Below are 26,753 nucleotides of genomic sequence, written 5' to 3'. Positions count from 1 at the left end.
TCTCTACTTCCTCTCCAGGAGACCCTGCGAGGCCCACCTAAGTCCAAGCGGCCTGGGTCCCTATGGGCTCCACCCAGGGGGACCACGGGCTTCCAGTGGTGAAGCTCATCCTAGCCTCTGTCTCCTCCTGTGCTCCGCCCCCTGGGGGAAGGTGCTTCCTGGTCCCTACCAGGGAGCCATTCTCAACGGTTCCAGGACAAGGGTCCACCTCCAAGCGCAACAATAGGATGCTTTAATAAAAGAGCAAAGTTTCATAAAAGATCAAGTCAGAACAGGGCAGGAAAACTGTATGGAAAGGTTGAAGAGAGCAGGGAAGGTAGTTCCGATAGAAAAGGCATAAAAGGAGCTACAAATAGCTAAGACAGTTAAGCAGGTTGACAAGACTTCTTTTACATAGGTTAGTGAAAAGAGGAAGTGCAGAATTGGGGTTGTAAGATAGAGATGAAAAGAATGAAAGTGCAGAGGGTGATAAGGAAAAACCTATAAATACCAATTTGCATAAATACACATTCACCATTTAATCACTCCTGTAGTCCCCATATCTGAATATATTTATTCCTCCTTGAGGCTTGTGTGACTAGTGATTGTAGTGCCGCTGCAGCCATGCAGCTTCCATTTCTTTATTTTTAACTCTTTATTTATAAGTTTTAAGCCTTACAAATAAAGGAAATACAATCATTTAGCAGAAAACATTGACTTCTGGTTACAAGCAATTCACGAAAGAACATTAAATAGACAGTCCTTCAGCCCAAACGTTTGACAGTTGCTGCCCAAGTAGACTAAACAGCATAAAACTGATGATAAACTCCCCATATCTTGTCATATTTAAAGCTCTCATTTTGAAGAGCATATCGCAAGCGTTCAAGATCAGCCACCATCCGTACTTGATCCCTCCAATGATCGATTCTAGGATTACTCTTCCAGAAAGGTGGCAATCGTAATTCTGGCTGCCAGTAAAAACTGGCCCACTAATGGCTTGTAAGTTCTGGGAATTGACGAGCCAACCCACCTTCCCAAAAGGCCTGTGGAGGGGGCAGTATACACCAGGAAGCCCAATATATCCGCAATTTCTTGAGTAACTAGAGCCCAAAAATAACAAACTCCCTGGCAATGCCACCCCAATGTGCCTATTTCCCCGCACCCCCACCAGCACAGGGCATCAGAGGTCAAATGAATAGAATAGAAAAATTCTGGCATATGATATGTTCTATGCAACAGTCTCACCATTAATTCAGTTTGCTTAATACAAATGGAACGGTGATGTGCTTGTTCCCAAATAGACTTCAGGTCTTAGAGACATAAGTAGTATTCAAATCCGCATTCCATTTATTAATTAAATCAGAGGGAGTTGTGGCCCTAAGCTTACCAAGCAGTATTCCCCAATATATGGCAGTAAAACCTTTAATGTAAGCATCAGAGTCCATCAAATACACCTCCATCTTGTTTAGGGGTTGCAGTGGCGCAGTGATATTAAAATGACCTGATAGCACTTCCCTTAACTTAAAAATATTTTGCATGTGCATTTGCCGGCAACTCATACTCCTCTTGGAGATCACTAAAAGATATAAGACTAGAGTCATCCCAAAGTTGGACTATGTTGAAAAGACCCAACCACCTCTGCTCCTGGACCTCCCTAAAAAAAGTGCAGTTGGATAGTTGGGCGTTCCCATTTATTAGGGTCAAAAGGGACAGGACCTCATCACTAACAGCCAGATATCTTCATACTTGATCCCAGACCTTAAGAGTTTGGGCCAAAATGGGACTCCCTCTGCAGACACTATGCCTAAGGGTCAAAACAACTGGGAGAAAGGGCAACATATCCAACGTAGCTATCTCTGTCTGAGATTGTTCCAAGGAAACCCATGGTGCTTTCATATGACCAAACCACAATTTCAGACAGCCAATAATAGAGTTTTAAGTTGGGCAATGCCATTTCCCCCTGCCATTTGGGCATCCCATAGCTGCTGAAGATGTATCCTTGCCTTCTTAGCATTCCATATGAACTTAGCCATATGTCTGTGTAAATTATCAAACACTGTCAATGGTACCAAGTACGGAATATGCTGAAACAAATAAATTAATTAAGCAAGACATTCATTTTCAGGAGATTTATCCTTCCCGCCCACAAAAGAGGCAGGTCTGCCCATTCCAGCACCTCTTGTTTCATAGTTTGGGCAGCAACTACATAGCTTTTATTATATAAAAGTTTAAAATCTTTGACAATATTTATCCCGAAATATTTAAGCTCTCCCCTGCCAGATGAAACTGATGTAAACAGGAGGGAAGTACACTACGAGATCCTAAAAAGAAGACCTCCGATTTGTCTGTTAACCTTATAACTGGACAGGAATCCATATTTCTTCAAAAGTGCTAGCAGAGTGGGACCTGAGGAATTTGGGGAAGTCAAATAGATAGATAAGCACGTCATCAGCATACAGTGAAATTCCTCCCATTACTTTTTATGGGAGAGATTTTGTCACATAAAACATGTTTATTTTTATGTATAAATGTCTAATTGCAGCAAACCATTTTCTGTTATTATAACAGACAATGCCTTAAATTACATTTTTTAACATCCTTCTATTTTTAAGCACTGAGTAAAGTTTTCTATGCAAAAGTCAGAAAATATCCATACCATCTTTCTTATCCTATTAGTTTAATTTATTGACTATACTTTTACAAAAGCACCCAGAACAGGTTACAAAATGATCACAAGTCTCTTTACACCCTCTCTGCCACACAATTTTACATGTTTTTGCATAAATGCAAACCTTTGTACACATTTTCAACTCTTAGCTACTTTTCAAAACAAATAGGCCTATGGATCTCCAGGGCAGTAGGAAAAGCAAAAGACGCATAATGCATTACTATTCTACTGCTCAGTAACATTATCAAACATGACTCAGTCACCCAAGCATCTAGTCAGTATGATAAAGCATCAAGGAAAGTTAATAGTGTGCACAATTACACAAGAAGAAGAATCACTAGCAGAAAAGGGAGGTGATAAAACCCTTGTACAGAACACTAGTGAAAACCTATCACAAGTACCATGTTCAGATCTAGAGGTAACACCTTCATAAGATTATTGAGAGAACTGAAGCAGTTCAGAAGATGGCGATCAAAAATGGTGCAGAGCCTGTAAAACCCCATGATTACTTATTGCATTGGTACACTCCAGCACTTCCATGCTGATGAGATTAATAATGTTTCAGTCAATATGGAACTGAGCATACTGCAATAAAGCGAGTCTCTCTTGTTCTTCAACTGGAGTGAAAGGAGGAAAACGTGTTTCCTGAGCTCCTAGACCATCATGCAGGCCTGGTAGATCCAACTCTCTGGAGAGTATTTTTATGCTCCAGGGAGATTATGTCAGGTAATTCAGCTGGATCCCTCCTGATCGAGGTCTACATTCAAAACCATGGTTATGCACTAAACTGTTCGTGGTGAACCTCAGCAAATGAGAACAAAATATAGAATTTAAGTACTGAAGTTAAGTGCCAGCTATCCAGTGCACCAGCTGTAAGGAATTCATCAACTGTATAAATAACATCTGACCTTCCACCCCCACTCCTGCTGCAATGTACTGGGATGTTGTGTTTGTGTTTTGGAAAATAAACAAGATAGTTGGACTCAGCTGAAGTGTCCTATGTGTTTACTGACATGGACATACATGAGAAATGCATCCCTGACCACAGACAGGAGAATATCCCAGGTCCACCCCTTATTTATTTATTTATTTGAAATATTTTTTACTCACCCTTCCATGGTTTAGGACAGGGTACAATAAATCAAACATAAAAGTTGTAAATAAAAGCATCTGTTTTCACCTATGGTAAACACAAACCATAAGCACTTCAAGCCCATCTAAAAAAAAAAGAAATCTTGAGGGCTCTTCTAAAAGACTTAGTATCTTTCAGTCTTCTCAGTTCTATCGGGAGTGAGTGCCAGAAAGTAGGGGCAGCAGCTGAAAAAGCTCTCTCCCTAGTTTTGTCAAGATGAACAAGCTTTGTAGAAGGTATGTTAAAGAGACCTTGCTTGGAGGATCGCAATAATCCTGTAGGTGTGTAAAGTTTCAGCGTAGAGGAAATCCACAAGGAGACATTGTTCAGCAGGTTGTGGACAGTGATTGTTAATTTATATTGAATACGATAGGAAACAGGGAGCCAATGTAGGGATTGCAAAACAGGTGTAATATGTTCACGGACAGGTGTGTTAGAAGACAAGTAGCAGAATTTTGCAAAATATGGAGAGGTCTAATGATGTACACAGGAAGACCAATTAACAGAGAATTACAATAGTCAAGGCTTGAAAATATGAACGACTGAAGGACAGTTTGGAAGTCAACAGGTTCTAAGAGAGGTTTCAAATGCATGAATAGTTTTAGTTTAAAGATAAGAGAGCGAGACAGTGAGTCAACATGAGCCTGCATGGAAAGTTATGGGTCAATCAAGACACCAAGATTGCGGTATTTGACAGTCAAGTGTGATAAATGGGGGGATAAAGGAAAATGGAAACTGGGAGCGAATGAGGATTTCAGTTTTATTTAGATTAAGTGAAAGCGTATTAGAATGAAGCCAGTGTTGGACTGAAGAGGAACAAAATGAAGTGAATTTTTCAGTTTGGTCCTGTGATGATTTCAGAGAAAATTAAAACAGAATATCACCCACATATAGTAAGTCTATAGTGTACCCCAAGGTTAGCAAGAAGGCAACAAAGGGGGTAAGATAGATGTTAAATAAGGCAGCTAACAAAGCCGAGCTTTGGGATACACCAGATGAAAGAGGTTACCATGTAGAATAATGATAACCAGTCATAACATTTTGAGAACAGCAAGACAAATAAGAGAATAGCGTGATCAACAGTATCAAAAGTTGCAGAGATCTCAAGAATGAACAACATGTATTGTAATCCAATATCAAAGCCCCAACGAATGGTATCAAAGCTTGACAGAAGTAGCATTTCAGTATTGTGGAACTTCTGGAATCCAAATTGATATTGATCAAGTGTATGATTATGATCAAGAAAAACAGAAAGTTGTTTTAATACATCATTTTCTATTACTTTTGCCAGAAATGCTAGGAATGAGATGGGATGGTAGCTCGTAATATTGGAGGGATTAGCAGAGGGTAAATCAGGTATGTAACCTGTAACTAGTGAGGAATTGCCAAATTTGGTAATGTATTCTGCAATATCATGTCAAATTATCTTCAACAAGGCAGTGGAGCATGGATTAAGTGGGCTGGGAGTATTATTTAAATTTGAAATGATCCGAATAATCTCTGTTTGAGAAACTTCCAAAAACGTGTCCCATCTTGACCCATCAAAAAAAGATTATCAAATAATGGACCAGTATCATTAGGAAAATTCATGCAAATATTATCAATTTTCTTGGAAAAATGTTGTGCAAATGTCTCGGCTATATTAAGACTATGATCAGCAGGAGGTAGAAAATGGAGAGAGGAAGAAGGAGAAACAATTTCTTTAACTGAGTGGAATAGCTCCTGTCAGTTGTTAAGAGATAATGAAAGTTTAGAGTAGATATGAGCTTTCCATGCAGTCAATGTAGCTGGCGCTGCTTGATAAGTTGATAAATTAGTTCTATATGATTCAAAATGAGATCAAACCCAAATCAGGTTTTGGGTTTAATCTCCATTTTCTCTCTGAACATCTGCGTAATCTCTTCTGCTGTTGTAACTCAGTAGTAAACAACAGGGCAATGTTTTTTTTTGTTTTTTTTTACAAATTTGTTTGTGAGGGGGCCAATTAGTCGATAGCAGATTGAAGCGAGGAGTCCCATAACTCAAGCAATGTGTCAGGGGAATCCTTGCATTGTCCATCCAATAAAAGAATAAATTTAGTTTTCAGATCATTGGGGTCAATAAATCCTCTTTTAGAAAGAGATACTGTGGCATCAGAGGTTGAAAACGGATCATGAAAAGTAATGAAAAGTTCTGCAGGAAATGGTCTGCCAGAGAACTTTCTTAGTCAAGACATTTGCATGAATCACAGAAAACCATTCAGGACTCAAAAAACCCAAATCAAGAGTATGTTCTGCTCTCTGTGTAGGGGCAGAGACAATTTGCTCAAATCTACATGCAGATAATGATTTCAAAAAGGTTAGGCATGTGTGAGAAAGAGTTCAGTCAACTTGTAAATTAAAGTCACCTAGGATAATGGTATTCTCCAAATTAAAGTCAGCAGAAGTTACAGATTCAATCAGAGGAGATAAATTATGTTGCAAAAGACCTGGAGGGCAATAGGTGAAGCAAATGTTGAACTGTTTTTGATTTGAGAAGTAATACTTCATAGAAAGAAGGGATTGAGATGGGAATTTTAGAGAATTGCAATTATTTAAAAAAAAACAAAACAAAAAAACCCCAAAAAACCCAACTTAACCCTCCACCCCTTCAGACTGCGAACACTGTATAGGAAATCAAGGGAGTGCAGATTATACCTGCATCAGAATACGCACACAAAGAGACATTAGGAATTGAAAATGTACCTTTTAGAAGAAAGACGACAAAATGGGGATAAGTTAGAGATGTTCTAATATATAATGGAGTTCAATAAAATAAAAGAAGATAGCATTCTCCCTAGAAAAAGAAGCTCATGGACTGTTAGTGTTTATGAATGGGACATCAGCTGACAGCAGGAACAGAAAACTAATCCAAGGATGTTTGCAGAAGGAAAGCAGTGCTTCTTACCTGTGGCTGCCTCCTTCTCCTCTGCCAGCTAACCCTGAGCTCTGAACCATGCAGGGCCCACCATCACATTATATTCAGACTGAAGACAGGTAAGAAGCACTGCTCTCCTCCTGTCAGCAGAAGGCAGGGAGAGAATCGCACTCAGGGGAGGTGGGGGGCTATCCTGACCAGGAAGGGAGGAAATGCATCTAAGCACAGGGCTCCCCAAAGTGCAGGGCCTAAAGCATTCACCCTGATTCACCTCACTCAAGGAATGGTCCTGTGAACAAGGTAGAGTACAGGAACAGACAAGGCACAATCCAGCACAGGTTGCAGAGGGACAAGACAAAGATCAGACTGGAACAGAGGCTGGTGCAGACTTCAGGAACTAGACTACTGCTCAGGTTTCCATAACTGCATTGAGCTAGCCAGGAGCATATAAAGGGGCAGAGCTGAAATGTGTTGAGTGATTTGACTGGACAGCCCCTGAAGTAGTTTGGGAATAGGAGACAGTACAGAGCAGGAACACAGAACAGTGATACCTAGAAAGCATCAGGAAGAAGGGACAGAGCATGAATGCAGGTACATAGAAACACAGACACAGGTGAGAAGTATTTAGCACTGCCTGGCAGGTAGTCTATTTGGAAAAGAGAGAGATTTAGAAGCTTTAGGGTACTCATTCAGGCCCTATCAAAGCTGCCTCCTGACAAGGACATGGGGTCATGGTGTGAAGATGGAAAGAGAATTGTTTAGAAGAAATGTGAGGAAATTCTATTTTACTGAGAAGGTAGTATAGTCTACCAAGTGGGGGGAGGGGGCGGGGGAGTTAGTAGAAAAGCAGAATTTAGGAAAGGAGGAGGATGAAGAACAGGAGCCGGCTTTGGTTGGAGATTGAGTGAGTCCGTTTATATCAGCTGTTGGGAGATAGGTTGAGAGATGAGGAGAATGAACCAAAGGATAGGCTGATGGATGGGATCAGGAGTGGGTGGAAGGGAGGTGATGGACCTTGGAGGAGACAGGAAGAAGGGACAATGGTTCAGAGGAGAGATGGGTGAACGGGGAGAGAGCAATGGACCAGAGTAGGGATGATCGAAAGGGGGAAGCAAAGGACCAGAGACGGAGGCAGGCAGATCTCAGTGGAACTGCGGCTGGGCTGGAGTGACATTCTAGCTCTCCACTATATGTTATCCTTTAAAAGTGGCCCACTGTGGAAAATAATTGGGGATCACTGCTCTGCAGGCTTTGGGTTTTCTTATGAGCAGTATCAAAGTGAGAGAGAGCTGGTGTAACCAGTTGGAGCAGAGGAGTGAGGAGCTAATGGCTGGAACCAGAGCTTACTCTTCCCCTGCCCCAGAAGCATTCTGCTGTGGATGCTGCAGACTTTACAGGTGGCCGTTATATGCTACTTTTTATAAGATAGAATATCTGTATTGGATATGTTTGTGAAAACAACTTGTGATTTTTATACCTAATCTGATATTTTTATGAGCTTGTCTCTTGATGTTTGAGATGGTGGATTTGGCAGTCCTGAATGTGCAGACCTCAGGTTCCTCCATGGCTGGTGACTCCAGGCCCAGAGAAGAGGATATGGGTACCTGCTCATCTTGAGCCATCATGCCCAAATGTCCTGGTCAGGATAGCAGCTTGGAGAGCAGCTCCATTTCCCCCAGCGGTGAAGGCAGCCACAGGGCATGGGGCTTGTGAGTGAGCTCATAGGTCCTTCAGTGGCCCTCCCTCCTTTTCATACACGTGCCTTCTACTCAATGAGGAAACCCATACATGGGGTCAAGACCATTGTGCAGCCTATGGGCATGTTACATGACTTCTGCTGCTGCTGCTGCCACGACCCCTGGCATGGGCAGCATGGCAATTGTACACACACAGGGTAGCAAAACAGGTAACACCAGCCTTGTCAGCAAAAGTGGTAGTAACCAAAATGTAAGCAAGCTGGTGAAGATACAGAGCTGAGAGGAAAGGACAAGGGATAGAAATGACCAGAGACGGAGACAGATCTGCAGTAACACAATAGGCAGGGACAAAGGGACAGACTCGCTGCAGACAACTACTATGTTACCATGAAAAGTTCACGCTTATTCAGCTGGGCAGCAGCTAGCTGCTCATCTCATCTTCCACCTTAGCAAATGAGTAAAGGAGATAGGTACATTTAGTAATATGGTCTATGAAAGAGTTCCTCTCTTTTTGCAGCCTCTTCTATATACTGCGGCAATTCCAAACTTGCCCACTGAGGAACAAGCCCTGGTTCTGCAAGTTTATGGTTTGGTTTTTTTTTTAGTTTTTTAATTTCCTTCTTCACTAATATATTTCGTTTTAATTCCTTTTTCACAATCTTGCCACCAGGATGGTAGAGGGTTTTCTTATGGGCTCGCTCCTCAAAGCAATTTGGGGGACTTAATTGCCAGAATGATGCAGAGTGTGGGTGATGCACTGGTCAGCACAGACCTAGACAGCAAAGGAACAGACGAAAAACCAGCCTTGGTTTGTATGCCAGCCAGCAACTTTCTGCAGCCATGTTAATGAGCTTGATGACTTTGGCTTCTCTTGACTGCCAGCAGTGTCTGACCTTTGTCTTTGTGTGTTCCCACTATTCACTCCTGCACTAATTTCTAGATGCATGCAGTTTAAATGCCTTAAATTCATGCTCGCAAGGCTAGTTTAGCAGTAAACCATCCAATGCATTTATTTGCCAATATAAATTGGTGCATGTGTTTGTTTTTTGGGGTTTTTTTACAGCTATTTCCTCCTAGTTTTAAAGAACAGGATGCTCTCATTTGGTTTCCTCATATAGTAAATTGTAATTCTAACTATGTTGACCCCAGCACACATTTCCAGCTATCACAACTGCTAGGTACAGTGCCAATACTTTACTCAATTCTATGCTCTGATATATTCAGGAGAATCTCTAGGCGTTGGCAAAATAAGGTTGAACCCAATGAGTGGCATACATTATTTGTAATATATGAATACTGGTGTCCCGGCCCGCTCCCCGCCCCTCCCTGCCCAGGACATGCCGCCGGGCCCGCCCCTTCCAAGAGGCCTGGCAGTTCTGCACGTAATGGGGGTTACGTGCGTGGTCAGGCCCCTTTGAAGATGCACGCAGCACACGCAAGGCCCAGCCATGCGCGTAACCCCTGTTTTGTATGCGCGCACACAATTTAAAATCTGGCTGCGCAAGTTCAGGTGGCTCGTGTGATTCTCAAGAAAGTCTATCCTTCTGGAAAGCATGTTACGATCCTTTACTGTCACAGAGTTAAAAACTTGAATATCTTTAACTTCCAACGCTATGGCTGCAACCTGAGTACTGCATGTAATGAAGAAAGTTGACCATCATGCTTATTAGACATCTAATTGAGTTTAGAAGACAAAGTGTCAGTTTTAGAAGATCGGGTGTTTAAGGACTTCCCAAAAATTGCAACTAATTCCCAGAGGGAATCCAGTGTCACAACCAAAGGCTATGAAAAGGCTACACACAGGCTCACCATAAGGAGTTTGCTGATCTACCTGGGGCAGTTCAGAAGTTGCACTCACAGCAAGTGAAAAATCGCCGGAGTTCAAAGAGCTTGAAGGGCGAGACAGAAAAAGACCATACCCTCTCCCCAACGATCTTCTGTCATTACAGCAAAAACTTGCTGCTCTGACACCGACATTGCACTAGCCCTGTCCAATGCAGTCGCTCCAGCAACATGACTGCTAGACACCGCAGGGCTACGAGCTGAGTCGTGTCTCTGGTCTGGCGGTAGTCGTACATCCAATAGTCTCAAGGATGCCTCCTCCGCAGACAGCCACAATGCTCTCTCATTGCTGTTGGCATCAGGATCCTCAACTCCAAATACAGCAGTTGTGTAAGACTTGTAAACTGTTGTCAGCTGCTGGCCCAAAGGGTATTTAGTTTCAGCAGGATAAACCCTGTACCCTTCCTTTGTTTTGAGGGCATCTTAGAATGTGAATTAAGGAAAAAGGGAAGAGAAAAGGGCACAGCAGGCAAATATATCTTCTAACATGCCACCATTACGACTCCTCCCATCATCTATTTGATTTATATTCCACTTTTCAGGTACTTGAAAGCATGTTTCCCAAATCTTTCCAGGAGGCACACCTATACAGTCAGGTTTTCAGGATTGCCATAATGAATATGCATGAGATTGAAGACCCAGGATATGCAAATCTATGTCATGCATATTCATTATGGTGTGCCTCCAGGGAGAGGATTGGGAAACCGTGGCATACACTATAAATCCATTAGAACCACCTTTGTAAATCCTGAAACAGATTTTTAGAGCACATAGCCATTGTATAAGTGTAGATATTAGTTACAATGTCTATGAGGATAAAGAGTTTTTCTCTCATTGTGTGTAGAATTTACAGTTCTGTAGGAATCTGACAGTATTCATGATGTGAACGATTCTGCTATGGTGCCTGGAACTGGACTGAAATCACAAAAGCCACCTTAGTTTAGATTTCAACTGGTAGCCTAGAGATAAAATGCTGTATTATGCTGTGACCATTCATCTGAGCTGTCCAGGTCCTATGAGACTCATGAGCTCCTGTCCAAGTTAAAAATGTATAACATAAGTGCTATGCTGGATCAGACCAATGGCCTATGAGCCCATCATCCTCTCTCTGATGACTTGTCCAATCAGTGACTAGTCCAATCAGTTAGAAGTACACTGCAGATCTTAATGGAAAAATCCCTTTGCTATTACTTATTCCCAAAGAATGTAGAGATCCCATGCCTGCTGTAACAGACATATTGCAATGCCAGAAATGATCAGGACCCAACACAGTATGTATATATGTAATAACAGAAGAAGTATATAGGCACTTAGGTACTTAAAAAGAGAAGTATATACAAAACAAATAAATTAGGAAAGTAAGAAAATACAATGATTATTTGTTCAGAAATTAGTTTGCTAAATACATCCTTTATTAGGTCTATTTCCACTGGCAAAAGATTGATGATTTCTTTCCAGAATTATGAGGACTTAGAACGCTGGAATTCAGATCTGTTCTCTTATCTTTTTTTTCCATTTGTACCAAGTATTTGGGGTTGGGGATAAGGATTTATAATGTGTAGTACACAGATGTGCAGTTCAAGTTTCTTTGTTTCAAGCAGTTCTAAGGTATAAATCATAGTTCCTGCTTACAGTGTTACACTTTTCAGGGGGCTAGGCAATCCCTGCCCAAACACCGAAATGTCTTCACATCCACTGTCCCTAACTTAATACACCTGGCTAATTAAGACTTGTTAATGGACGTTTCTGCCAGAAACTCGTCCAAACCTTTTTTAATCCAGCTAAACTAATAACTTTGACCACATCCTCCAGCAAATAATTGCACAGCTTAATTGTGCATTGACTGTAAAAAATAATTTCTTAAATATGTTTTAAAGCTACTACATTAGCTTCACGGAGTTACCCCCAGTCCTAGTACTATTTGAAAGAGTAAATAACTATTCCCTGTTGACTCATGCCACACCAGTCATGATTTTGTACACCTCCAAGCTGGAAACCCCTAACCTGTTCAGCCTTTCTTCATAAGAGAGTGCTGTTTCATCAATGTCTAAACCTGTAATGCACTCGCATCAAGCTTATTCATTTATGCCTTTAAACTGAGGAATCTATCTGAGATGCTTCATTTGGAATTTATGCATGTGTTGTCCTTTGAGAATTTATTAGCAGACTTAAGATAAGAAGTCATATAACGTTACCAAATTTTGCAAGTATATCAAGAATCTACTACCACTACTTAGAAGGTTTTCATGCCCATCCACAACTGTCACAAATTCCAGGTTTCAGGGCATATGTTATCTAAATTGGAGAGATAAAGATTTAGAAATAGTGTGCTTCACTAAGTGATAATTGCCCACATATTTTCTTTATAAAAGTGAATAACTAATCCACCAATCTGATGCATGGGAAAAGCCCTAGCAGCTATTGAGAATGTCTGTCTTGATTTGTACCATCGTTCTCAAGTGCCAATTTCCATTTCTTGTTTTCTAGGGTATAGTCCCACTGCGGTTTGAAACCCGCATGCAGAATGGCCTGGTCAAAGGTCACGCTTATTCTGTTACAGGATTGGAAGAGGTATGTATTCATTCATTGTGCTGAGTAGGCAGCTGCAGCTTCCCAATGTATCATCAAAAGAGAAGGAACAATGGCTAGAATAATGGTGCACAAAGCCAAGCAGATTCCTGCCAAAAGATTTGATCTGGAAGGGGTTAATTTTGTAACAACCTACACTGGTATAAAGTCCTCTGTTATCTTTTATCCAAGGACTTTACTGTCACACTTAGACCTTATAATTTGTGCAGGTAGATCCCCAAGAAAAAATGCACACATATTTCTGAAAATTCAAAAGTATGTGTGTAAATGCAAGCCCCTTCCCAGCCCTGCCCCAGAGATGACTCCCCCTACTGTGGGTAAAGCTATGCGTGTAGCGGCACTATGCACATAAATTTACCCACATAAGGGAGGACAGTTTTAAAACTGCCCTTTTCTGTGGGAAAAGCACTGCTTTATCCTTGAAAATGGCTTTGAAAATTATCTTTTGGAGTAAGGAAAGTCTCAGAAAGATGAAATTTCTACTATGTTCTCTCACCCTAGTTTGATGGACTCCAAATGATGTCAAATCTTCACCAAGGTGTACTGTGCTATTCGTACATCTCACTCTAAAGCGAAACTGGCCCCTAAACCACCACCAACACCTCACCTCGACCTATTAGATGGCCCTCCTATAGAGATATAAATATTTGCACACTGTGAGAGGCTTTCCCCTTCCCCCCAAGCCTAAAAATGGCCAAAATGCAATTCCAAAAATTTATCACAAATTGCATTATGGCCATTTCAGGCATATCAAAAAGCCTAACGCCAGAAACATGATGTAGTTATTTCCGGCATTAAACTATACAATAGCATGTGTTATACTATTGCACGGTGCGATATTGCCTCTCATTTTACTAAATCCCACCCAAAATCCTTCCTGATCCTGCCCCTCCAAAATATTTGCATTTGCGCTGTGTGTCATTGTTCTTAATACATGCGTTATGGTGTTAACATGCCATAAAACATTTTGCAAAAGAGCTCAGAGACAAAGATAAGAGATCTTTTCTGGAGATAGTTGATAAGTATATGTATGCTCTATATTGTTTATTTTTGGTTTCTGCTGGAAGGATTTATTTTGCAATTTCATGCTTCATTTTTTTAAATAATGAATCAGTAAATGATTTGAATATTGGTGCTATCTGATATCTTCTTGAAGTCCACTGTGGGCAGGAGGCAGTGGATTATCTTAGTCAGCACAATAAGATCTTTGATACTGATTCTATCCCTAAGTTAAATAATTATTTTTATATTTTAACACCTCTCTGTGTTTCAATTTAAAAATTACCCTCCACGTGTATCCCCCAGTTGCTCCCTTCAATAAATAATATTCAAGACCCTTGGTTTCCTGCAGCAAATCTGGGGGTATATTCTGTGATTAGGATTATAAAATTCAGTGATGATTTTGTGGCATACTTACAGAAATTTGCATATAAGTGCATTTAAAACTCCCCAAAATTATATGGAAAGTCTCAAGTTTGAAAATGTTCTTTTAAAATAAAATATTTTTTCAACCTGTACTTTTCCAATATTTTTATTTATTTACCTTTTTTTTAGTTTTTATCTCTTTTTTGTTATTTTCATTCCTTTTTCTCATTTCCTTTACTCTTTTGAACTCTTAATTATTTTCTCTTTCAATAAATAATAATAACATTAATAATTGTTCTTCTGACAAGATCGCCTACAAAACAGACAAAGTAAAGCTGGTGCGTCTCAGGAACCCCTGGGGAAAAGTGGAATGGAATGGATCCTGGAGCGACAGGTTGGTGGTATAAGGGTATTATGAATGAAGTGAAATTATTTTAGATCTTAGATGATTTTTTACCCTATTTAACTAAAATGGATTGCACTTGCACTGTGATTTGTGTGTATGGATTAAACCAGGAGTAAAAAAATATATATGTGCTAAATACTCTAGGGATTTAAAAGAATATGTTGGTGTCAAAAGCATGTGAGGAAGTTAATAGTGGGAGTTTGATGTTGTGGAATGTTATGTAATGGCCACAGCTAAGGTAAGTGATGAGCATACAGTTCATATAAAGAATAGCTAAGGCAAGTCCTGTAGCCACATGAGAACAGGTCCAATAATCACACTTGTGATCAGTGCCGGGTTGAGGTCAAAAGAGAGAAATTAGTCTAAAAGTAGAATGCCAGGATCCAAGGAGTTATAACAGCAGAAAGCACAAGCTGAAGAAGTTATACACACTAGACAAATGCCATTCTTAGCTGGCTCCTGCTGGCCCAATTCACTGACATAGGGCAGGCAAAATATGGATTTGAAGATATGTGGTGAGTATGCTGGAAAATCTCTCGCAACAGGTGTGTAGATAGCTTGCCACACAAAACTCTGGGCTGAGATGCTGCAAGATACCAGTTCAAGATCAGCTAGCCCTGATACAGAAGCATGAAAGGCTCCTGAGGTAGATTCCACTCATGGACAAGAATAAAATAGAGAAATTAAGCTAAAGATATCTGTGAAGCTGCTAAGACACCTCCTCAATAAGATTTTCAGTGGATGGACTGGATAAGCCATGTAAATTTGGAAAGTCTTGTTGAGGTCTGTCGGGCCGATGCAGTAAAGTGCGCTCAGGCTGAGCGCACTGTTAGCCCCCATTTGGCCACGCATTTCGATGCGCTATTTTACCCCTTATACAGTAAGGGATAATAGCGTTTTCGATGCGCTATTTTACCCCTTATACAGTAAGGGATAATAGCGTTTTCGATACGCTATTTTACCCCTTATACAGTAAGGGATAATAGCGCATCGAAAATGCGCGGCCAACCCCCCCGAAAATTATAGCGCCTGCAACATGCAAATGCATGTTGATGGGCCTATTAGTTATTCCCGCGTGATACAGAAAGTAAAATGTACAGCGAATGCCGCACATTTTACTTTCAGAAATTAACACCTGCCAAAGGCAGGAGTTAATTTCGGCCGGCACTGGGAATGTGTACAGAAAAGCAGAAAAAACAGCTTTTCTGTATACCTTCCAACTTAATATCATAGCGATATTAAGTCGGAGGCCCCAAAAATTAATAAAAATTAAAAAAAATTAAATTAAAAATCTGCCCGCGGGTTGAAAGACGGACGCTCAAATTTGCCGGCGTCCGTTTTCCAAATCCGTGGCTGTCAGCGGGTTTGAGAACTGACGCCGGTAAAATTAAACATCGGCTGTCAAACCCGCTGACAGCCGCTGCTTCTGTCAAAAAAGGAAGCACAAGGGACGTGCTAGTGTCCCTAGTGCCTCCTTTACCACGGGCCCTAATTTGCATATCTTTCTTTACTGAATCGCGCACCCAGGAGAGTGGCCTGAGCGCGCGTCGGAAGCACGGGCGCTCGCTGGCTCTCCCGCGTGACTTACTGTATTGGCCCGTGTGTAAGGGCACAGTTTAGGGGAAAACATGTATAAGTGATTAGGAACAATTATTAATTTAAATTAATTTTTTCCCTGCTTAGCTAAGGTGTAATTTAAGTAACACTTAAGACAACTCTTGGTCACTTCAGTTGAAGTCAAGAAATACAGAAGAGTTGGGAGAAAACAAATGTCTTTTTGAAAAATGCTATTCCCCCCGAATGCTATTCCCCCCGAACTCAGACAAGAACCCTGCCTGGTGACTTTTAGAAAAAGGCTTAAGACTTGGTTATTTAAACAAGCCTTTCCAGAAACTCACTGATTCAACATAGCAATCATTACTGTACATTCAGCACAATGTAAATAATTGCTCTTCTTGCCGTTGAGTTACTTATGCTTTGTTCTTCCTCTTCCCCCAGTTCCAGCACCTCTGTTTTATTGTAACTTCTGCTTCTCTTCACTTTGTTAATACCTAAGGTTATTGTACCCCTGTTCCATGTAAACCGACATGATATGATTGTATCATGAATGCCGGTATAGAAAAGCACCAAATAAATAAATAAATAATAATTCACATTTGTTTACAATGGGTAATCGAAAACTGTACACTTCCTTTGAAATCGTATGGGAGTTTAGGAGACAAAACTCTGGTGCCTTGCAACTGTAATTGAAGGGGCAATGAAATAAAATGTGCTAAGCACAGCCCCCAGTTTAACCCCCAGATGTGTGCATATTTTTTGTGGGCAAATTTTACTGCTGATGTAGCAAGGAGCTTTATGCACCAAAAAATGTGCACACAGCAGTTAGTGCCCTCTCATGCAAATCCCATGCTAATGATGACATTAGCTATTACCCCAGTGCAGAGAAGTACTCTGTCTTACCTTGTGTTTTATTAGTGCTGGAAACTTAACTTCTAGTGTGAGGTGGAGTAAAGTTTCCACGATTAATGTTAGTCTATGGGTGGAAGCTGGAGTTCTGGTGCTGGACCTGTAAGCATGTTTTCAGAACGTAAAATATGATTTATGCACACAAAAAATGCTTTCTGTACTGAAAACACACACAAATTATATTTTATGCACAGAAAACATGATTTGTGCACATAAACCAAATATGATTTATGTGCATAAATTATGTTTTTCTGTGTGCTAAGCCTTTTCTTTGTGCACATTTTTGGGTTTGCATGCTTTTAACTTCCAATGCATTAGCATACTATTAGCATACTGCATCGGGAGATTAAACAATTGTAGCTTATATTTTAAGAAATTGTGCACTGAATTTCAGCACACAGTTTTATCACTCAACTTGTTACATCAGCCCCAAAATAGGGGGTCCTATGGATGGAAACTAGTGCTGTACCATTAGCTAGACAACACTTCCACCCTGAGACAGTCCAGTGATGGGAGAAGATATTATAATTAACTTTTCTTTGATAATTTATCAGATACTGTTTAGATTTAAATTGGTAAATGGCAGAATTTTGCATCAAAGCATAAATAAGTGATACATTACTTATTCATCACTGTAGCCAATAATAATCAAGGGGACTTCTAAACCAATCACTGCTGTCTCTGAAATTTAGGAATGAAACATGGGTTTCTGTTTGAAGAGAGGCAGACTGAGAAAGATAGCCATGAGGTGGGATATTATCTGCAGCCTGTGTTTGGCTGCTGAACAAAAAAAAAGGAAAAAAAGAGTTTGCTGCAGAGAGTTTACTATTGAATTGTCCTGGTTATCTAGTAAACTGAAACAAGCATAGCCTTTTGTTATTTTGTAGCAAGGGTAATTGAAGTGATTTTTAGATAAATCTTGGTTTTATTTTAGTTTTAGCTAGGTAAACAGCATTAGAATATTCTTTACATCATATAAACATTTGCAAAACTGAGCTTAGGGAATAATCGGAAGACTTATCACGATTTTATTCAAATTAGAGAGGAAATTTTTATTTTATTTTGGTGAAGTTTTGGTCACATTTTTTTCTGTGAGGCAAAATGATTGCCTGGTCCACATGGAGCATTGGAAATCAATCCAGTGTTAGGATTTCACCTGTTACTCAATCTCATACTACCCTCCTGCCTCCTGCAATGATGCATCTCCACCAGCAGAGACCTCTAATGAGTTTTGCTTCCAGCCACCGGAGCCAGATCCTCAATGATCACCTGACCTAGGCTGTCTTTCAACTTCTTCTTCACCAGGAATCAATCTCCTCCTCACTGCCTGCAGTACACCCAAGCCCCAGCCCTATGCAACTCATCCTCGCCAGTTTAACCTTGACTTTTCATGGAATTTCCATGGGCTCTCTGACCTGACCCTTGTTCCTTATTCCATGCCTTGAAGTCTACGGGTCTTCTTGTTCCTTCCCTTGCCTGTGGTCTACGGGCCTTCTTGCTTCTTGCCTTACCTTGCCTTGTGGCCTTTGTATCTTCCTATTCCTAGTATCTTGTTCTGTGGCCTACTCTGGACTTATTTATTTATTTAAAAAATGTTTATATACTGCACCCTTCAAGAAATATTGATCAGGGCAGTTTACAGTGTCATATTCACAATGTTACATTATACGAACAAATTAAGAGCATTAAATATTTATTTCTTTAAATGTTTTATATACCCTGCTTTGCGGCCTTTCTAGGCCATTCCTTGCTTCGAATCTGTTGCAACCATCGCTGCCCGACGGCTTCACTCCGCCTACCTTCTTTCTTTCTGCGACTCCTCCTGCTTCTTGTGGACATCTGGCTGCCATCCTCTCCGGCATCCCCGGACCGGCTTGGGTGCTGCCTCTCGCCATGCTCCTCAGGTACCTTAGGGTGCGCATGCCGCGCAGCCCTCATTCTTATTTCCTCTATGGCGCGTACCTCAGGGGCGTCCCCCTGTGATGACGTCACGCTGCCCGGATATTTAAGCCTGTTGTTTATTGCTAGCCGTTGAGTTAGCAAGGGATTTCCTATGGATGGGATTCGCTCTCCGTACCCAGCTACTCTGCCTCCAACTTCTATTGGACTCTTTTCTGCTAACGAGGTACCCACTCCTCGGGGGCCTTTCTGCGTCTTTCAGGTCACTATCAGGAACCGGTACTCGCTCCTTGAGGGCCCATGTTCCCTTACTCGCTGCCTGGGTCCATCTCCTCTTCTACTTGGAAGAATTCGCTACACACACCATCTGTGAGTACTACTACCATCTACTCCTCAGAGCGGTTTCCCTGGAACCAGGTACTCACTCCTTGAGGGCCTGCCTCCGTTTCAGCGCTAATGCCATCTCCTACATGGAACTGCTTGCCAACGAGTCTCTGCTCCCAGGGATCTGGTACTCGCTCCTTGAGGGCCAGCTCTCCCTATCTCGGAGCTTTCCATACTGGGGACTCTGTGACTATCTTATTGTACTCATTCTCTCAGTTCTTTTCACTACAGCACTGCTACCGGAGGAACCGCTGTTCTAGTGCCCTGAGGAATACTAGCTTAGTCGGGCTCCATCTTCTACTCCACTACCGCCACCTCTGGTGGCTTCACAAACTGTCTAATTAAAGATATAATCTGTATTTGTGTGTCCTGAGCTGAGCCTGACCTGTGGCCCCTCACGGGACTTCCCCCCATGGGTGGAGTCAGCTGCCACAATGACCAAGGGTCCACCCAAGCCTTACAAAACATAACAGAATCTGTGGCCTACACAAGGGCTTATCTCGCCTTGTAGCCTCCAGGCCTTTCTTTGTACCTAGGGGCCTTAAGAACATAAGAACATAAGAACATGCCATACTGGGTCGGACCAAGGGTCCATCAAGCCCAGCATCCTGTTTCCAACAGTGGCCAATCCAGGCCATAAGAACCTGGCAAGTACCCAAAAACTAAGTCTATTCCATGTTACCATTGCTAATGGCAGTGGCTATTCTCTAAGTGAACTTATTAGCAGGTAATGGACTTCTCCTCCAAGAACTTATCCAATCCTTTTTTAAACACAGCTATACTAACTGCACTAACCACATCTTCTGGCAACAAATTCCAGAGTTTAATTGTGCGTTGAGTGAAAAAGAACTTTCTCCGATTGGTTTTAAATGTGCCACATGCTAACTTCATGGAGTGCCCCCTAGTCTTTCTATTATCCAAAAGAGTAAAAAACCAATTCACATCTACCCGTTCTAGACCTCTCATGATTTTAAACACCTCTATCATATCTCCCCTCAGCTGCCTCTTCTCCAAGCTGAAAAGTTCTAACCTCTTTAGTCTTTCCTCATAAGGGAGCTGTTCCATTCCCTTTATCATTTTGGTTGCCCTTCTCTGTACCTTCTCCATCGCCTTCAGACCTCTTGCCTAGTGTCCTACAGGCAGTTAGCCTTGTTGCCTTCAGGCTTCTTTGTTCTCTGTTCTGTGTTACCCTTGTCTGCCTTATTTGGGTCTTGTCCTTGTCTGGTCTTGTCTTGCCCTGTCTTGCCTAGTTTAGTCCTGTTAATTCCATTATCCTGACCTTGCCTTGTTTGTGTCTCTCCTTGGCTATGCTCACTTCCTTGCCTTGTCTCTGTTCTTTGCAGTCCCAGTCCTTGTTCTATGCCCAGCTCCAGTTCCTGTCCAACCCTCTGCCAAGCCTTGCTCCAGCCTTACCAGCCTGTCCAAGTTGTGCTCCTGTAGTCCTGACTCATTATATGATATTGCTACTGCAGCCAAGTCCTATTGGCCCTCAGAACCCAAGGACTCAACCTGCAGGGGAGGGTGCTGGCTAGGCGAAAGGCCGGTCCTTGTCCTACTCTGAGCCCAGCCAAGTACCCCATGACATCCAGATTCCCCAAATATCCAGCAACTGCATTAATCACCCAACTGGAGTAACTAGATTGCTATTTTTGCATGCAGAACTCCTTGGAAAATTCACTAATAAGAGCTCATCTGCAGATGAGGTGCTGCACATGGGGACAGGTTAAACGGAAATTCATTCAAAGAATCGGTACTTGCAGTAGGAAAAGACTTTATATCTAGTTTATTGCTTCTTTTTGGTAAAGTTAGAACAAGTGCAGAAAGAAAGACAGGAATCTAGAGTAACATATTCTGAATTCAAATAATTTTTTCCTGTCTTCTGTTGGTTATATGCCTCCATTTACTTAAATAGCAAACAGCAATGTGTAGATTTTGAAGCACTAAAAAGAAATCTACAGATTCTATTACATAGCAACTGCCCTACCTCAGGCATTTAGCCAGGGCCATACAATGCATAATTACAGCATAATTCAATTCTTCAAATAATAATTCTGAGCTGAGGTTTTAATCTATATGGTGCTCCAAATTTACTGTTAGTATTTCTCACCAGATTATAGCTGTTGTAATCAAAGTTAGGGGCAGGAGGAGGCAAGGCCAGTTGGATTTTTTAAGATATTCACACGGAATATACATGAAATGCATTTGCAAGCTCTGCCCCTCCACTAGATGTAAATGCAGGGGTGGCTCAAGGCAATCTGCTGCCTGAGGAGAGCGATGAGATGGTGCTGCCCTCTAAAAGGTGCAGGTTGGATCACTGAGGGAGCTGCGGAATGAATCACTGTTTCGACCAAGCTGTGCACTGTTTCCTCTAAGTTGTGCACAGTTCAAGAACCCTGTGCACATGGCAAAATATAGTGTGCCCAAGAAATCCCGGTTATTTGCATTACATTACTTCAAGGCGCACAAATTTCAACTCAGCTAATAAAAAATTGCACAAAAGAAAATGATTCTGCACAAAGAAGGAACATTGCTTGGGATCTAGCCCTTTTAGTGATGTCAAATGAAGGGGAGAAGGGGAGGCAGGGGGGCAGGGTTACCAGAGGAGTGGCAGATAGAGAGACAGTGATAATATTTCTAGGGAGCTGGCAATCCAGCCCAACTCCCAGGAATCCCCTCACCTGTCTTTCACCCTTCCCCGGCATCTGCGCCCTGGGGAAATGGGAGATGGGTGAATGGTAAGGATTTGTGTGTGGCACACTCTCTCAGGGCTGGTGCAAGGTTATTAGGAGCCTGGGTGAACCTTACAGCTTTGTGCCCCCCTATTCCTCTCAACGCTCTTCACACACAATTAAAAATGAATCTGATGCCTTTATTTTAAAATGACTTATTATCCAATTCTTGAAGCCAAAAAGATACAGTTTTCTGAGATAAAATATCGAGGTCAATATTCAGCACTACTTAGCACTTATTTACTTAAATGGCAAATTATCCAGCTAAGTGGTGATGGCTATCCGGCACCATTCATCAGTCAGCACTTAGCCAGGTAAGTACTTAAGCAGATAATAACTTATCCAGCTAAGTGTTAGGCGGGAAATGGGCGTTTCTGGGTGGAGCTATTTATCCAGTTAACTTAGCCGGTTAAATAATGATATTCATATTTATCTGGTTAAGTTAACCAGACAAGTTAGACCTACTCAATAGCAAATCTAAAGTTAGCTGGATAAGACTTATCCAGCTAACTAGAAATTTGTATGGAAATATTCAGCATTATATTCGTACTGCTGAATATCCCTTGTACGTTAGACAGATAAGTCTTATCTGGCTAACTTACTTACCCGGATATCTTTGAATATCTGCCCCATCATTTATAACAACATGTATACTTACATGCACTGCTGTGGTGCCAACCAAAAAATCCTGCAGAAATGATGCTTGGAACCATATGGTATTAGGCTCACTGTAAAGGGCATTGGGTATGGGCCTGGCCCTCAGAAATTCATAAGTAAATGGAATTATAATTACAATATAGTAAACCTAACTGCCAGCACTCAAACAGTAACAAACTCTCTAACACACACATATTCATTCTTATACACTCACACACACACATTCTCACACACATGCTCTCTCACACTCACATATCCACACGTGCATTCTCACTTACATAAGAACATAAGAAAATGCCATACTGGGTCAGACCAAGGGTCCATCAAGCCCACATGCTCACACACAAATGCTTACTCAAACATACATACGCACATATACACACATGCACACATTCTCTCTTGCTCATACATGCTTACACATACACTGTGCTTAGACACCCTACTCCCCCTCTGGAATGTATATGTGACAGCAGCCTCCACTTTCAGCCCATGTGGTTGATGGGGCTCCTCCTTTTTCTTCCCATGGTGCAGACCAATGCTTCTCCTCCACTTTTCTTCTGGCTATGTGGACCAATGCTGCTCCTGATCCTTCCAGCCACACCAATTGCACCACCTTCTTCCCACCCATGCAGACCCACACTACATGATTTTGTCTTCCGGGCCTGTGCAGGCAGGAAGAACAAAGAGCAATCACCATAGTTCTGCCAGTGCTGCACCAGTCCCCAAACTGTGGCACACTAGGCTGCCTCTTTGCTTGCCTAGTGCTTCCACTAGTTCTGCAGTCTCTCCCACATCTGCTCCCCCATACAGTCTGCTCCTTCTTACTTCCCACGTTTTCCCCTCTTTTCTTCTCACTTCTCTCTTCCAGCTATACCCTCCCCCTATTCCTCTTGTTTCGTCTCCCGTCTCTCCCCTCTCATTCACATCCCCTTCCTTCACTCTCAGTCACTCATTCTCTTCTCTTCCCATTGACCTCCCTTTACTCCCCTCTCATTCACACAGCACTTTCCTTCCCTCCATTCTCCTTCATCCCATTTCCCTTTCCCCTCTCACTCAGTCCTCTATCCTTCCCTCAGTCACTCACCCACTTCCTTTCCCACTCACCTCCCCTTCCTTCTCTCTTACTCACTCACTCACCCTGCTTCCCATACCTCTCACTCATACTCCCCTTTTTCTTCTCTCCTTTTTAACTCACCCCACCCCCCATCCTTTCCCTCACATGCTCCCACTGAGTCTTTTACTTCTTTCTGCCAGCCAGATGTGAAAACTTTGCTGGCAGTTCATCACTGGGTACTATGGTGGGGTCTTCTTCTTGCTGGTGGCATGAGGGAATCCCTCCAGCATGTTAAATGGTGCTGTCACATGAGTCTTTTTCCTGGTGGTGGGTTGTAGGAATCCTGCTCATATGTGTTCAAGTGGTACTATTGCACGGGTCTTCCTGCCAGCGGGGTGTGGGGGATCACTAATGGATTTTGATCAAACTCCCGCTGCTGGTATTTGGATGCAAGTCCAAAAGGCAAAGTGAGGTGGTTACCATAGAGGTGTTTAGTTTAGTTTAGTTTATTGAGTTTTATATACCGTCGTATCAGATATACCATCACAACGGTTTACAATATTTTAAGGAGAATGAAATTAGGGACTCTTGCTGCTGCTCCAAAATGTTATCACCTGAGACGGCTGCCTCACCCTACTTAATTATAGAACTGCCCTTGTGCAAATATATCTCATGTATATTCATTACAGATATCCTGAAAACCCGACTGGCTTGTTGCACTCAAGGCCTGGATTTGCCTACCCCTGGTTTAGAGCTTAGCTTAGTCAATTCAGATGTCAAGATATTTAAAAGCTGCACTTGATTTGATTCTGGATCCTTCCTTGGATCCTTTAATGTCCATTAAAAGTCCACCCAATGACCTATTACCAAGGAATGCTGCTTTGGTTTTCTTAGTACTAAGGTGAAATCTGCTGCATTCAGTCTGTCTTATATTTTATTAAATGTAGCTAATAAATTGATATGGGGGTGATGGGAGGTTCTGAACATCTCTGAAGTTTAGGATGGCGGATTTTTCTTTATGATAGAATTGGCTTCAATGGTTTTGAACAGCAGTAGGACTCCCAATGATGTAGCTATGTCTTCTTGACCTGTTTGTCACATAATGAGATAGATTGCTATTCGTTTTTTTCTGTAGGTCCAAGGAGTGGAATGTCATTGAGAAATCCGAGAAAGTGCGCCTGCAGCATGACATTCTGGAGGATGGCGAATTCTGGTGAGCTAGCAGCTTGTTCTGTCTCACACAAAGTACAGATCTTTGAAAAAAAAAAGATATTTGTTAAAAATTGGTATGTAATATAAATAACAAAGAAGATGATAATGTTGGAGTTCAATAATATTGTCTGGTAAGTTAGCCAGCAGTACTAGCCTTGCTTTTTGGCTACTGCTGAATGTGTACTATACCGTTTTTAATGTTTGTGCTGTTTTTCTTTTTCATTAAATCTTCCCAAATTTTGCTATTTTTAAATTTTTAAATGCACATAAAATGTCTTTCATCATCAAGCTTAAAGCATAAGTTTTTTTCTTAATGTCAATCACAATTCTCTCTCGATTAGAGATGTGAATCGTGTGATCGATCGTCTTAACGATCAATTTCGGCTGGGAGGGGGAGGGAATCGGATCGTCGCAGTTTGGGTTTTTTAAATATCGTGTAAATCGTGTAAATCGAAAACCGGCACACTAAAACATCCCTAAAACCCACCCCGACACTTTAAAATGAATCCCCCACCCTCCCGAACCCCCCCAAAATGCCTTAAATTACCTGGGGTCCAGTGGGGGGGAGGGGAAGGGGGAGGGCGGGAAAACCAGCACACTAAAACAACCCTAAAACCCACCCCGACCCTTTAAAATAAATCCCCCACCCTCCCGAACCCCCCCAAAATGCCTTAAATTACCTGGGGTCCAGAGGAAGGGTCCCGGTTTGATCTTTTACTCTCGGACCTCCTGTGCGTTGTAGAAATGGCGCCGGCGCTACCTTTGACCTGTCATATGACAGGGCAAAGGTAGCACCGGCGCCATTTTGTTTTTTTGTCCCCCGATGGCAGGAGCATAGGAGATCGCTCCCGGACCCCCGCTGGACCCCCAGTGACTTTTGGTCAGCTTGGGGGGGCCTCCTGACCCCCACAAGACTTGCCAAAAGTCCAGCGGGGGTCCGGGAATGAATTCCTGCACGCGAATCGTTTTTCTGTACGGAAAATGGCGCCGGCCTTACGCAAATGGCGCCGGCCGTACGGCAACACGATTCGACTGCAGGAGGTCGTTCCGGACCCCCGCTGGACTTTTGGCAAGTCTTGTGGGGGTCAGGAGGCCCCCCCAAGCTGGCCAAAAGTCCCTGGGGGTCCAGCGGGGGTCCGGGAGCGATCTCTGCCGCGAATCGTTTTTCCATACGGAAAAATGATTCGCGTGCAGGAAGTCGTTCCCGGACCCCCGCTGGACTTTTGGCAAGTCTTGTGGGGGTCAGGAGGCCCCCCAAGCTGGCCAAAAGTCCCTGGGGGTCCAGCGGGGGTCCGGGAGCGATCTCCTACGCTCCTGCCGTCGGGGGACAAAAAAACATTTCTACAATGCACAGGAGGTCCGAGAGTAAAAGATCACACCGGGACCCTTCCTCTGGACCCCAGGTAATTTAAGGCATTTTGGGGGGGTTCGGGAGGGTGGGCGATTTATTTTAAAGGGTTGGGGTGGGTTTTAGGGTTGTTTTGGTGTGCCGGTTTTCCCGCCCTCCCCCTTCCCCTCCCCCTTCCCCCAATTTACGATTTTTTGACAATAAATTGGGGGAATTGTTATTGTATCGCAGCTCTAATGATTTTTGACGATTTAAAATATATCGGACGATATTTTAAATTGTCAAAAAACGATTCACATCCCTACTCACGATCTTAATCTCAAGAAGAGCAGAATAATACTAATCTGTACTTATCTTAAGTTGACAGTGAATGATGATCTTTTTTCAATGGGTTATTTGACCCTGCTCAATGTTCCATGCCCGACACTGAC

The 26,753-nt window shown here is 42.2% G+C and overlaps 1 protein-coding gene across 5 annotated transcripts in view; it reads left to right on the top strand.

Moving 5' to 3' along the window:
* Nucleotides 1-26,753, top strand: part of CAPN3 (calpain 3) — a 238,611-nt gene that overhangs the window by 70,209 nt on the left and 141,649 nt on the right. For 4 of the 5 annotated variants that reach the window (XM_029598625.1, XM_029598628.1, XM_029598626.1 and 1 more), the window contains exons 6-9: nt 9,042-9,179; nt 12,701-12,784; nt 14,476-14,561; nt 24,898-24,975. In XM_029598625.1, the coding sequence (XP_029454485.1) occupies nt 9,042-9,179; nt 12,701-12,784; nt 14,476-14,561; nt 24,898-24,975 (386 nt within the window). The remainder of the gene's footprint in view (nt 1-9,041; nt 9,180-12,700; nt 12,785-14,475; nt 14,562-24,897; nt 24,976-26,753) is intronic. The other variant, XM_029598629.1, reaches the window with a different exon arrangement.

Source organism: Rhinatrema bivittatum, chromosome 4 (assembly GCF_901001135.1).
Source record: "Rhinatrema bivittatum chromosome 4, aRhiBiv1.1, whole genome shotgun sequence".
NCBI lineage: Eukaryota > Metazoa > Chordata > Amphibia > Gymnophiona > Rhinatrematidae > Rhinatrema > Rhinatrema bivittatum.
The sequence above is the reverse complement of the archived record's forward strand: the minus strand, read 5'-3'. Positions and strand labels throughout refer to the sequence as shown.